This window comes from Triticum urartu, chromosome 5, assembly GCF_003073215.2.
Source record: "Triticum urartu cultivar G1812 chromosome 5, Tu2.1, whole genome shotgun sequence".
Taxonomy (NCBI): domain Eukaryota; kingdom Viridiplantae; phylum Streptophyta; class Magnoliopsida; order Poales; family Poaceae; genus Triticum; species Triticum urartu.
Window position 1 is genome coordinate 97530164 of NC_053026.1, and position 13972 is coordinate 97544135.

At 49.3% G+C, this 13972-nt stretch overlaps 1 protein-coding gene across 1 annotated transcript; it reads right to left on the minus strand.

The window, feature by feature from the left end:
• Window positions 1-1730: 1730 nt before the first annotated feature.
• Window positions 1731-4848, minus strand: LOC125506821 (amino acid transporter AVT1C-like). Its single transcript, XM_048671520.1, has 11 exons — window positions 4565-4848; window positions 4075-4445; window positions 3739-3953; window positions 3628-3651; window positions 3353-3533; window positions 2930-3149; window positions 2681-2816; window positions 2424-2586; window positions 2274-2317; window positions 2118-2180; window positions 1731-2004 (listed from the first exon to the last, which is right to left on the minus strand). Exons 1-11 carry the CDS (start codon window positions 4846-4848, stop codon window positions 1912-1914), a joined length of 1794 nt encoding a protein of 597 aa, XP_048527477.1. The 3' UTR covers window positions 1731-1911.
• Window positions 4849-13972: the final 9124 nt, after the last annotated feature.

A 13972-nucleotide genomic window follows, 5' to 3' on the forward strand; every position in this document is an offset into this window, starting at 1 on the left:
AGCAAGCCGCCGCCAGCGGAGATGTAGCCGCGACCGCGCGCGTGCCAGGGCTCTGAGAGGAGTACCAACTCGCCTCGACCCTCTCCGGTACACTAATCTACCACACCCTCCACGGCAACGAGCCATCGCCCCATGACGGCGACTCCAGCGAAGAGTAGCTGCTAGTTTGAACTATCTATCTAGTTGTTTTAAATTTGCTTGTATGAACTATCCTAGTAGTTTTAATGATGAACGAAATAAATCGAGGTAGAAGTCCGGCGAAGTTTACGGGATCTGTTCTGCCGATCTGTCCGCCGTCCCGTAAATTTTGTTTACCGGGTACTGTAAACGACATTTGTATGACGGCTATATACGGGATCTGCTAGAGATGCTCTTACTTCCAATGCTCTTCTCCTTCGAGTCCCCTCCGCACGCCTTGAGATTCCCCAACACTAATGGCATAACAACCCACTGATGGACCAACCCCTCTCGCCCATCTCCTTGCTTACCAACGACGGTGGCAGTCTAGACCGGTGGGAGAATACGCACTGACTCATTAATTCAGTGTCTTCTAAGCGTGGATTTAAATTGCATACGTTGATTCATTAATCCTGGCTAAACTATTTTACCCATGCTCATAAGGCAGTTTTATTTTTCCAATTACCAAGCACATGTATAAGCTAACTGGTAGTCCTTTTGCATGTATGTGTTCGTGTGTTGTTCTTTGCATATAGGAGAAGCTATATACTCAATGTCTTAGAATTGTACAACGCCAAATGACAAAAATGTTAGATCCTATTACGGGTATGATGATGGCTTGCGGAGTACACCATGAAAAAAATGACAAAATGACTTGGGCATGTACACCATGTACTCCACCAGTTCACCTTGCCACAACATACGCTTACATGTATGGTGATGGACGGCGTTAGTCGGTTATCCCACAGACAACGGTCTGGACAAGGATATGGACGTCATTTGCTTTACTTTAAGCCTTCTTCAGGCAATTAGTATTCTTATCGTTGATTGCAATATTTTGTTAATAGCTTACCAAGCTGGCCACTTGGTAATTAGTATTTTTATCTGTCTAAGGTTTATTCACTTTCGTTGTATGAGTTGGGTAGATCAAAAGACTGGTCGTGTGAATTATTGTATATGTATTATATTGTTGTTGTGCATGTTTTCATGTGTATTTTTGTGTAAAGGTGGAGTCTTCGGATCAATATTATGCTGAGGCTAGTGGAATTGGCTATATATGCAAGTGTCGGTCCCGGCCTCCCGGGGCGCCACAACAACAGTAGTTATGCGGCATCTCTTCTCTCCCGTTATTCAATACAAACATCGCATGAGTTTCAGGAAGCAATTAGTCACCGTGACAACCTGGAAAGGCAATCTATCTTCAACATCAATGCTTGCCATGTTTGTGATGTCCTTCAAAGGGCGGCCGACGATATGCTCATTTGGGGCAAGCGCTTCCACAATACCCAAGTGTGACGCACTCATGTTTGTTCCCTCCTTTTTCCAGAATAGACCGAGGATTTAGTAATTGCCTATTCATATTTTTTATTAGAGCTACTAAGAAAATTGGGAGAGCGAGGTGTAGTTCTATCTCATCTCTTACTTTTTCGGGAATGACGTGGCAGTCACACAAGATCTCGCTCTCCCAATTTTCGAAGTAGCCCTAATAAAAAATGTGAATAGGCAGCTACTAAATCCTCGGTCTATTCTGAAATATTGTGCTATCATGGACGGCAAAATACAACAAGTACCGGATTACGGTAAAAATACGAAAACCTTTCTTGCGATGTATATTGCAAAAGAAGGAAGGCATACAACAAATGGAAAATTGCCCTCTCCAATTTCGTGAAATTTCAAAAGAAAAAGAATCTGCAACAACTACACACAGGTCCGATGCACTCTGGCACTTCCCTACTAACTGCCGCCTATCATCTGGTTAATTGAGGTGTATGATCCAACGAACGCGCAACCCAAGCCAATCAATATGATAGTTATGCACAAAACCACCTGAAAAAGGAAAAAAAGAGTAGAGATTACACCATAAGCAAATTGTGCTTAGCATCTTCAAGGCTAGATGTTCTGTTGGTGTTTTAGCCTGCGTATTTCAGTTAATCGATTACCTCCCACAAAGGTACTAATTCCCGCTTGATGGAGAGGTAGCATGCACAAGGGAGGATCAGGGCCTGCAAATGCAAATGCGAATCGTCAGGGAAAATAATATTGCAAGGTTACTGAGTATAGGTTCAGTTAATAGCTGCATAATTGCAGGCACTCACCACTAGCATTGTGAAGACAGATCCAAGCAATGCCATCACCAAGGCTGCAAATCAAATAGCAATGGCCATAGTATTAGAGTGCATGACGTTTTGGGGGTTAATTTAGTGAACTGCTAATATGGGAAAAAAATAGAAGCAAGTGACAAGTACCAAAGTATGGAAAAGATAGAGCCACGACGACAGTCGAGAGGACAAGAGCTGTCCTAACACACATTCCAGCAACATAATTTCGCATCATCTTAGGCAGAGCCTCCTCTATCGACAAGGCGACCGGTGTCATCGTCAAGGCGTATTTGGTGTATGGATTCACAATCTGAAACCAAAGGGATCCATTGTGAGAATGAGAACCTGTATGCTAATTCTGATACAAGTGGAGTAACTCTCCGTGGGTTTGATTTTCCTCATACCGTCATCCAAATGGCGATTTTAGAGGGAACATACTGTTGTGGCATGTTCAGTGTGAATTGCGACATTGTGGACTCGCCGAACATCAGAAACCCTGTGGCCGCGACCCCAGAGTACACAATTGTGACCACTATAAAGCTGAAATGTGGACAATAGCGCATGTTAGCATGTAGCAAAAATCGACAGATAACTGCAGAAGCAGAGCATAGTATGGTACTGTAGCGTTTCATTTGTCAAGTTCAGAACCTTACCAGAACAGGAGGACAAAAGGGAACTGCGAGCGCTCCTTCATTGATGAGTATATATTTGGGAAAACCGAGTGCCCTGAGAAGCAGTATCCATACAAGCCAAGTGCCAATGGAAGGTGGGTCAGGTTCAGTGCACTACCAGAAGGGTGGAACCCAACTCCATCGCCAATACCAACCCAAAACAGGCACACAACGACTGTTATCGTTGCAACCACGCCTCCGGCTGCGAAATTTCAGATGAAAGATGGTCATGAAGAAGTGGGAGGCAATATGCAGGTATTAACTACTGTTGATAGCAATCTAACGTTGCTATGAAAAGATTGAATTGGGAGAATAAGCCGCGATACTAGTATTGATATCGTTGCAAAAAAAATGTTTATGAGCAGTACAAAATTTATTCTAAAGATTCAAATTAGTAGTACTCACCAGAAAGATAGGAGAGGAGACTGAGGTTCCTGAGCCAGACTGATGGGAGAATTGCCAAAGCCATTGATATGGCGAACAGGTTATGAGAGTTCAAGTAGATGCCGGTAAAAGCTAAATGCGCAGAAGGAAACACTGAAGACAAGCTGTCTCCTAGCAGTGTGATGTACTCCACGCAGCATGCCTGTGAATAAGCGGCATGTTACATCAGATAAATATGCAAGAACCAAACGTTTTTGAAACACAGTACTGCCAGAATTCAGAGAGAGAACACTTACATAGAGTTCTAGGTAAAGGACAACCTGCAAAAGGAACATGAGCAGCAATATGAGTGATGTGAATTTTGCTAAATCTGTACAATTAGGTGGACAATAGGTAAATATACATACCGATACAAATACTCGACCCGGGATACCGAAAGCGGCTCGTCCGATATCGGGGTATGTTTCGATGGTTGGCGAGCTGTCTATGCATCTCTTGAGAAGCAAACCGGTGTAGCATGAACAGGCTCCCAACAAGGGAAGGAGGAGGAGGCTTAACCATCCTGCTTGCTTGATTCCGAAACACGTAGTGAGAATTCCAACACCGCACAGGACATTGAGGCCTGCAGTAGTGAATAGAAACATTAGAACAGAAAAGCAAAGGCATTACTGAAAATTAGCAACGTTGTACTTGGTTTGAACTATGGAAAAACAAATTGAGATGAATCGATTGAATATATGTACCGTTGATGATAGATTGTCCACTGCTGCACTTGGAGGACGGCGGTGGGAGCTCAATGTAGTTGGATTTCAGGCACGCCGCAGAGGGCCTCTGCTGCACCGCGGGTGGCTGCGGAGCCGGTGGCCGCGGCTGCAAGCTGTCCGTCGACGGCCGCCCTGCAGGCTGCTGCTGCTGCTGCTGCGACAGCTGCGATAGAGAGGGCGGCAGCAATGGCCGGGTGAGGGGCAGCGAGCCCTCGGTGGCGCCCTTCTTGAGGAAGAAGGAGCTTCCGGCCTTGAGGAAAGAGCTCCCGAACTTGGTGATGCTCGGGCTGGCCGCCATGATGCTGGTCACCGACGGCGACTGGACGGCGCTCAACATGTCAATCGACTGCCTGCGCGCGACGCCGAGTGACACATGAAAATACATTGATCTCGTCAGAATTATTACTACAATTAATTAACCAGACATGGAACCACGCATGCAATGCAAGATCCGTTGATGGATACCGACCTGTAACTCTGCGGCCACGCGGCCTGCTGCCTGGCGACGTTGGGCGCGCGTTCCTTGTCGCCGTCGCCGTCGGCGTCGTCATCGCTGCCGCTTCCACTGCCGGTGCCGGTGCCGTCGTCGGCACCGTCACCGTCGCCGCCGTCGTCGCTCCTGTCGGAGAAGGAGGACCCCGCATCCGACGAGGGTGGCGAGCCGCCATCCCGGTCCACGCCAAGGTCGTCGTCCTCGTCGCCTATGAACAGCAGCGATCTGTCGCCGTGGCCCTTCTCCTCGTCGCGATCCATGCCGTCGCCGGCCTCTCACTTCCGCAACAACGGATTCGATTCGACAAAATCTAGTTGCGATCGAAACCCACGATATAAGGAGAGCAGATACACACACAATGACACAAATCGATGTACCAGATTGCAAAGATCGTGGGAACGAACTATATACCTAATAAAATCCGCGGCGTTTGTGGAGTAGGTTTCGAACTAGACGTGCGACAGAGAGAAGGGGAGAGAGAGACGAACGGGGGGGACGGGAGGGATGAGGCGGGGGAGGAGCCGGATTCCAGGACCTGCTGGTACGTACGTGTTGGATCAGTTGCGGACGCGGTTTATATACGTGCCGCACAGAGTTCTGCTCTGTTCTTTTTTTTTTTCTGAAATCACAATTGGTACGGAAAATCTTTCAAGAAAAACGCGTCCGGACCCAAAAAAAAACACGTCCGTCCCGGCTTCGTATAAATCGTATGTACGCTGATCGAGATCTCTCTACAGATACGTCCAATCTTTTTTCTCGGGCAATTTAGAGAGCTTTTTTTTGCGAAAACAATTTAGAGAGCTTTATTCAAACAAAACTATTCCCAAGGCTAATACTCGGATGCCAAAACTGAGGGAGACTGGCAACAGCAGCATGGTACCTTTGGTACGAAAGGAGGAAAATGACCCATGGTGAAAATACCCAAAATGCAGCTCAAATAAGTCTGGCAGGGAGAAGACTTGCTGCCAACTTTATTATATCATGTAGTCCGAAACCTGTGCAGAAAGTATCCGGTTGGGTGAAACCAAGATATGGCTATATCAAACTAAACGTTGATGCGGGATTTGACAGTGACACACTGGAGGGTTCAGTCGGCGCAGTCCTTCGAGATCATAGCGGGCGGTTTATTGCTGCTGCTAATGAAAAACTTGATACTTGTTTTGATTCATTTATAGCCAAGGCAATAGCTGTCCGATTTGGTATGAACCTTGCACGTACCATGGGTTGTAGTAAAGTTGAAATATGTTCAGATAATGTGGTCGACATCGAAGCTCTCAAAGAGGGTAGTTCTTCCTCTTTTGCTAGTGCAATCTTTGATGATTGCTACTTTATGTCCTTACATTTTACCATGTAATCTATAACTACTGTTTTAGAGAAAGTAATCAAATAGCTCATGAGTTAGCTAGGTTAGCTAAGTTTTCTCCCACTGAATTATGGATGGATTTAGCCCCTATTGCGATCATTCCAACGCTTGTATATGATGCTACCATCCTAACACATGAAGAAAAGTGGGAGTTTATTGTAAAAAAACCATTCCCAAGGCAATCAGCCAAAAGACTGGCCACTAAAAAACTAAGAGTCTCGTCGAGCCAGCTTTCTGTTACATTCAATGTGCAAGCACACTTGGTATAAAGATGTGCAGGATAATTAGCTGATAGAATTACATGTTGAATATCAAAGAGAGTGAAATTACAAGATAGCTCTCCAATTTCATCTAAGATAGGAGCCACAACCGAACGAAATTGTGACGAGGTTACCAGAGTTGTGCCATATCCAGGCAGTCCACCTCCATCATCACATGCAGTAACCACTACCATACGAAGATCTAAGTTGAGTAGGTCGATCTTCTTCTCCGTCGATCATATTAGATTTCTTCTGAAAGTGCATTAAGTCGACTAGAGGGGGGGGGGTAAATAGACGATTTTTATGAATTCTTCACAGAGGAATTTCAGGGTGAGGAAATTTCCGAGCGAAGAACTAATAGCAGCGGAATAAGTACTCAGAAGTAAACATAAAAGAACATAAGTGTAACACCCACGATGCGGCTATATCTCCCACGTGTCGGAGCACGACTTAGAGGCATAACCGCGTAGTAGGCATGTCGCAAGAGGGGTAATCTTTACACATCCCATGTACTGAATAAGAAAGGGATAAAGAGTTGGCTTACAATCGCCACTTCACTCAATACATCATCCAGAATACAATCAAGGTCCGACTACGGAACCAAATAAAGAAAGACAACCCCAAATGCATAGATCCCCGATCGTCCCAACCGGGCTCCACTATTGATCATAGGAAACGAAACAACACAACGAACAAGATCTCCATCGAGCTCCCACTTGAGCTCAGTTGCATCATCTGCACTGGTATCATCGGCACCTGCAACTGTTTGGAAGTAATCTGTGAGTCATGAGGACTCAGCAATCTCACACCCTCGCGATCAAGACTATTTAAGATTAAGGTAGGAAAAGGATAGTGAGGTGGAGCTGCAGCAAGCACTAGCATATATGGTGGCTAACTTACGCAAATGAGAGCGAGAAGAGAAGCAAAGCACGGTCGAGAAGCTATAATGATCAATAAGTGATCCTGAAACTACTTACGTTCAAACATAACACGAGACCGTGTTCTCTTCCCGGACTCCGCCGAAAAGAGACCATCACGGCTACACACGCGGTTGATTCATTTTAATTAAGTTAAGTGTCGGTGTCAAAACCGGCTGATCTCGGGTAGGGGGTCCCGAACTGTGCGTCTAGGCCGGATGGTAACAGGAGGCAAGGGACACGAAGTTTTACCCAGGTTCGGGCCCTCTTGATGGAGGTAAAATCCTACGTCCTGCTTGATTAATATTGATGATATGGGTAGTACAAGAGTAGATCTACCACGAGATCGGAGAGGCTAAACCCTAGAAGCTAGCCTATGGTATGATTGTTGTTCTGTATGTTGTCCTACGGACTAAAACCCTCCGATTTATATAGACACCAGAGAGGGTTAGGGTTACACAAAGTCGGTTACAATGGTAGGAGATCTATATATCCGTATCGCCAAGCCTGCCTTCCACGCCAAGGAAAGTCCTTTCTGGACACGGGACGAAGTCTTCAATCTTGTATCTTCATAGTCCAGGAGTCCGGCTGAAGGTATAGTCCGGCCATCCGGACACCCCTAATCCAGGACTCCCTCAGTAGCCCCTGAACCAGGCTTCAATGACGACGAGTCCGGCGCGCAGATTGTCTTCGGCATTGCAAGGCGGGTTCCTCCTCCAAGTACTTCATAGAAGATTTTGAACACAAAGATAGTGTCCGGCTCTGCAAAATAAGTTTCCACATATTGCCATAGAGAGAATAATATTTACACAAATCTAATCTGCTGACGTATTCCGTAGTGTGACACACCACGGCCAAGCCTTTATTCGAATCGTTTTATTATCCCACCTCAGCGCGTCATGCGAGGCGGTTTCCTTGGCACGTCTTGTCGAAGCAGAGATCGTGTCCCCTTATTCCAGGATTCTCATCAATACAGGTGTGGGTAACCCAATCGTGCCATTGATTACGGTGCTTGGGGATAAGCAAGTTTTACCAGACTGGTGGGGACACATAGTTGCGTCCAGCCATATAAGGGGATAAGGATCCACCTTTTCACCTACGCCTTCTTCCTCCTTTGCCTATCCATTCTTGCGCACTCGAGCTCCAGCGCCCAAGTCCGCACTCCCCACCTCAACCTTCTCCAGCCATGTCTGGAGCGGGAGGCAAGTGGATGGTCTCCTCCGTCACGGAGGGACACATCAAAAAACTAAGGAAGGCCGGATACTTATCCAACGACATCGCGTACAGGCTTCCCGAAGAGGGGCAGCTCCTCCCCACCCCAAGGCCCCATGAGAGGGTAGTGTTCCTTCCCCACTTCCTCCGCGGACTTGGCTTTCCTATCCACCCATTCGTCTGGGGACTCATGTTCTACTATGGCTTGGATTTCCATGATCTGGCCCCGAACTTCATCCTCAACATCTCGGCGTTTATCGTCGTGTGCGAGGCTTTCCTCTGCATCCGCCCCCATTTCGGCCTATGGCTCAAGACTTTCAATGTCAAGCTGAAGGTGGCGTGAGGCAACCAGGCGGAGTGCGGAGGTGCCATGGTGGGCAAGATGCCCAACGTCTTATGGCTCGAGGGCTCCTTTGTGGAGACACTGAAGGGGTGGCAATCGGGGTGGTTTTACATCACCGAGCCGCGTGACCCTGAGTGGATCGCAGCCCCCGAGTTCCGGTCCGGACCCCCAACGCGGCTCACGTCCCGGAAAGAGACGGGCCTGTCGTGGGGCAGCAAAGGAGAGGTGACTGGACTGCAAACGTGCATCCAAACCCTGGCGGACAAGCAGCTCAGGCTTGTCAACGTAGTCCAGGTTATGCTCATCCGTCGGATCCTCCCGTGTCAACAACGGGCCTTCAATCTGTGGGAGTTCAACCCAGCGCAGCACCGAACTCTGAGCAGGCTCTTCGACATGACGTACAAAGATGTCTGGAAGGTGCTTTTCAAGGGCGCCGAGGCTTCCGCATCTGCTACCGAGGATCGCGGATTCAGCGCGCAGCATCATGCTAGCGCGGTAAGTTGTTTGTACCTTTTACAGGGTATTAGTTTTTCATAGTTTAACTTTATACGGGATCTAAGCTCCCTTACCTTTGACAGGTTTGGCAGGCGAAGTTCGGACAGATTGACTGTCCGGCTCCTTTGCCCGAAGACCCAGCCGATGCCCGCTTGGCGAAGCTGCTGGTTCCGGCACCCTATGTGGTGCCGGAGAAGAAGGCCAGAAGAAGGCCACGGGGACTCGAAAGAGTGCCCGGCGCCCGGAGGTGTCGGATTCATCATCCGATGACTCCAAGACGCACTCCTCCCACGAAGACGAGGAGGAGGAAGAAGAGACCTCTCCCCCTCCAGCGGGGGAAGGGAAGAAAAGGAAGGCCGCCCCAACTGGGGAGGCCGAAGGGTCCAAGAAGGGGAAAACCCTTCCTCCGGACTACTCCACCAACGCCGACGACGGCGAAGAGGAGTGGCCGCTCAGGGCCAAGCCCCTGGCGAAATCGTAAGTATCCGGATACCAGAGTAATTCATAGTATTCCTTTATTGCACAGCTTTCCCTTATGTCGAATATGATTATGCAGCCCACCCAGAGACCGGCTCGACGCGTCGTCGAGCAGTTCACTGGACTCGTCGGATGTGAATTCGCTTCCGACGGCTTCCTCCCCCCGCCCTACGGACGACACCGAAGTGTTGTCCCAACAGGTTCCAAGCCAGGAGGAGGTGGTCCTGGAGGCGCCGCAAGGCGACCTCCTGGACTCCAGGAGTGAAGGGGATAGAACCCCCCAGGGCTCCAAGTCTGGCTCTAGGCCGGACACTGCTCCGAATGCTTCAAAGGTTCCAGAGTCCGGCGGGCGACCTCCTTCCAAGAGGAGCAAGCCCTCCGTGCCGGTGACCCCCGTCCAACCAGAGGCGCCGGACAGTCTGTTGGAGGCACTCAAAGGCGCCTCCATCGACGAGGAGCACCGCACCATTATGAGTGCGGTGGTCCAGAAGGTTCAGTCCACCAAGAGCGGACTGACTGAAGCTTGTACTAGCCTTTTAACGGGCTTTGAGGTAAGTAAAGAATGTGTAAATAATATTACCGCATAGACAGTAGCCCCTGATGCTCTGTTTGGCGTTCGGGAAGAAAAGCCGAATAGAGGATCAAATAAAATTCGCAGGAGTCTAACAAAAAGGAGTCAATATGGGTATGCAGGCTTCTCTGCTGGCGTCCGCCGTAATGACTGCGGAAGTGGACACGCTAAAGCAGAACCTCGAGCAGTCCGAGCAAGAGCTCGGGCGTGCCAAGAAGCGGCTCGAGGAGAAGGAAGGTAAGAAATACCTTGTTTTAAATATATATATAAAAAGTGCAATTGCAAAAAATGACAGGATCATCGTGGCTATTGTAGGGGCCACGTCTGAGGTGGCGATCCTTAAGCAAGTGCTGGTCGAGGCCGAGAAGAGGGCGGCCACGGAGCGCACTAAGCGGGAGAAGTATGAGGCTGAGGTTGGCAAGGTGCGGCAAGAGCTCCAGGCTCTCATGGGAAAACATGAGAGTTTGGAGCTTGACTCAAAGACGCGAGCGTCCGAGCTCGCGGTGGCTATTGAAAATGCCAAGGCCGAATCCCAGAAGACCCTCCAGGAGTTGGATGAGGTGAAAAAGATAGCGGCGGGTAAGGCATTCTTTATGCAAAGCAAACACATAAACGTAAGTTACTTGTTACTTACCAGAATCCGGAGCTCTCCAAGAGCATTCGCAGATCTTCCCCGTAGCTTGTCCGATGTCGCCGCATTCTATCAAGCCGAGGAGGGCAGCTCGACGGAGGTGTTCTGGTCTCAGTATGCTGAGGATGGACACCCCGTGCCCCTGAGCAACCAGCTGAAGCAACTGGTTGAGCTGCACAAGGCGGCCGAACAGGCCATGAAGGGCCTCATAGTTCGGCTGTGGCCTGGAGAGGCTCTGCCTGGGAGCTATTTCGGGCTGGTGCGGCGGCTGGTGGGGGCCTGTCCAAGGCTCGAAGTCATCAAGCGCTCCGTCTGCATTGAAGGTGCCCGTAGGGCCCTTGCCCGTGCTAAGGTGCACTGGGGCAAGCTGGATGCTAAGAAGCTTGTGAAGGACGGGCCACCGCCGGGGAAGGAGCATTGCAAGCCCGAGAATTATTATAAGGATGTTCTGAAGGGTGCCTGCCTTATGGCGGATGAGTGTTCCAGGGATGTAATTTTTGAGTAAAACTCGCTCGTTTTGTCCTGTGCGCTGAAAACTTGTTCATATGCACTAAGCAATGCTGTTGGAATTTAAAATATTACCTTCTGTGCGGCTTTTTATCAATTTTGAGAGATGGCGAGTCGTCGGCTTCTGCCCCCGTGCCGCTAGTGCTGGGGTGTTCGGGGATAAACCTGAGCGCTCTTTTTCCCATGTTTGGGTCCTTCGAGGGAGGCGCTCAGCACAACGGACAAGGCAATCAGACTATAATGCTTGAACACGCTCACTTAGCCATAGAATTCTATAATTTTAAATTTTGGAGAAGCCCTTGGTATTTGGAAGACTGAGTTCGGGGCGCTATCCACGCCTTGGCCGGACAGAGCCGACTCCTCGCTCTAAGCGGCATAAGTCTTTAAGGACTCGAAGAACCTCTCGAACAGCGACCAGCTCTCGCTTCATCATGACAGTCAGTTTTAGCTTTCTCTACTGAGGTGTTCGACCCAGCTCAACTGGGGCACAATCGCAGTAGTTCTCCTAGTGCTACCTTAGCCGATATAGCGGAACGTAAGGCACCAAAACATAGGAGCCGGGCAAACCCAACTATTGACCCAAGACATGATTCGGAGCCGATGCATATAATGCTATAAGTTCGGGGTGCCGCACTTGTTAAACTGTTCGGACTTCTCACACCATATTGAGGGGTACAAAAGCCCCTGGCGTATTTTGGCCATACCAAAGTGTACGGGTGCAACATGTCGTTAAGGAACATATATTTGTAAAGAAAAAGAGTAATGCAAAAATAGACAGAAGCTATGCATTGTTTATTAAAAAGGGTTGCGATCAAAGCAGAATGATACAAATAATGCGATAAGAAAAAGGTTGGACTATTTAACATGTTCGTTCCAAGGGCAGGCTGCGGAATGGTAAGCGAAATAGGTATACTGCTCGTGATAGAGACCACCTGGGAGTTCCGTAATGCGGCATGGCTTGTCTGCTTCCCTGATTCTTGCATCGTTTGTGCGGCAATTGAACTTCCGAACAGGCCTTCAGAAGAGCGGAGTCCTGAAAGTAAGAGAAAATTAAAAAATCGGCAGCCCCTGGTGCGGTTTAAGCCGTGTTTTGGGCGTGCCGTGATGGTGCCCCTCCCCCTGCACCCATGGTATTTCTAGAGCGTAGTTATGTACGCGAAGTACTGGTGTCGTATTTTTGCGAGGGCTGGGGTTGGGGCCGCATTGCTACGCCTGCTCGGAACGTGCCAGGCGGTCTTGTTGTAGGTTACTCCGGGCGCGCTTGACCGTGTCCGGACGTTTAACGGCCGGACTGGAGAACTGCCTGGAGAGGCTACTTTGTACTTCCGCAGCAAGGGCCGCCGTGTGCTCCTCCGTTCGGAGAGAGCGTTCGGTTTTTCCGTTGACCGTAATTACTCCTCGAGGGCCTGGCATCTTGAGCTTAAGGTATGCGTAGTGCGGTACCGCATTGAACTTGGCAAATGCGGTTCGCCCGAGCAGTGCGTGATAGCCAATGCGGAATGGGACTATGTCGAAGATTAGCTCCTCGCTTCAGAAATTATCCGAAGATCCGAAGACCACTTCAAGTGTGACTGAGACTACACAGTTGGCCTCTACACCTGGTATTACGCCTTTAAAGGTCGTTTTGGTGGGCTTAATCCTCGAGGGATCTATGCCCATTTTCCGCACTATATCCTGGTAAAGCAGGTTCAGGCTACTGCCGCCGTCCATAAGGACTCTAGTGAGATGAAATCCGTCAATAATTGGGTCTAGAACCAATGCGGCGAATCCACCATGACGGGTGCTAGTGGGATGGTCCCTTCGATCAAAGGTGATCGGGCAGGAGGACCATGGGTTGAACTTTGGGGCGACTGGCTCTATCGTGTATACGTCCCTTAACGCGCGCTTCCGCTCCCTCTTGGGGATGTGGGTTGCGTATATTATGTTCACCGTCCGCACTTGTGGGGGAAAACCCTTCTGTCCACTGTTGTTCGGCGGCCGGGGCTCCTCGTCGTCATTGCTATGCGGCCCCTTGTCTGTATTTTCGGCATTTAACTTGCCTGCCTGCTTGAACACCCAACAATCCCTGTTGGTGTGATTGGCCGGCTTTTCGGGGGTGCCATGTATCTGGCACAAGCGGTCGAGTATTCGGTCCAAACTGGACGGGCCCCTAGGATTTCTTTTGAATGGCTTTTTCCGCTGACCGGATTTATAGCCTCTGAATCCGGCATTAACTACCGTATCCTCAGCATTGTCGCCGTTAGTGCGGCGCTTCTGCTTGTTGCGACGCGACCTGCCACTACTGTCCCTGGTATCCGAATTACCAGGGTTCTTGGTCATATTGTTGCTACGAGCAAGCCTGCTATCTTCTCCCACGCAAAAGCGGGTCATGAGTGTCGTGAGTGCTGCCATAGATTTTGGCTTTTCCTGTCCAAGGTGCCGGGCAAGCCACTCGTCATGGATATTGTGCTTGAAGGCTGCTAGGGCCTCAGCGTCCGGACAGTCGACTATTTGATTTTTCTTTGTTAGGAACCGTGTCTAGAATTGCCTGGCCGATTCCTCTGGCTGCTGAATTACGTGGCTTAGGTCATCGGCGTCTGGTGGTCGCACATAAGTGCCCTGGAAATTG

Excerpts from the sequence above, each read along its gene's own strand:
- LOC125506821 (XM_048671520.1), bottom strand. The coding sequence starts at position 4,848 with ATGGATCGCGACGAGGAGAAGGGCCACGGCGACAGATCGCTGCTGTTC. Across the intron at positions 3,954-4,074 it reads TGGACAATCTATCATCAACG|GCCTCAATGTCCTGTGCGGT; the intron begins GTACATATATTC and ends TCACTACTGCAG. Across the intron at positions 3,534-3,627 it reads TCCTTTACCTAGAACTCTAT|GCATGCTGCGTGGAGTACAT; the intron begins GTAAGTGTTCTC and ends GCTTATTCACAG.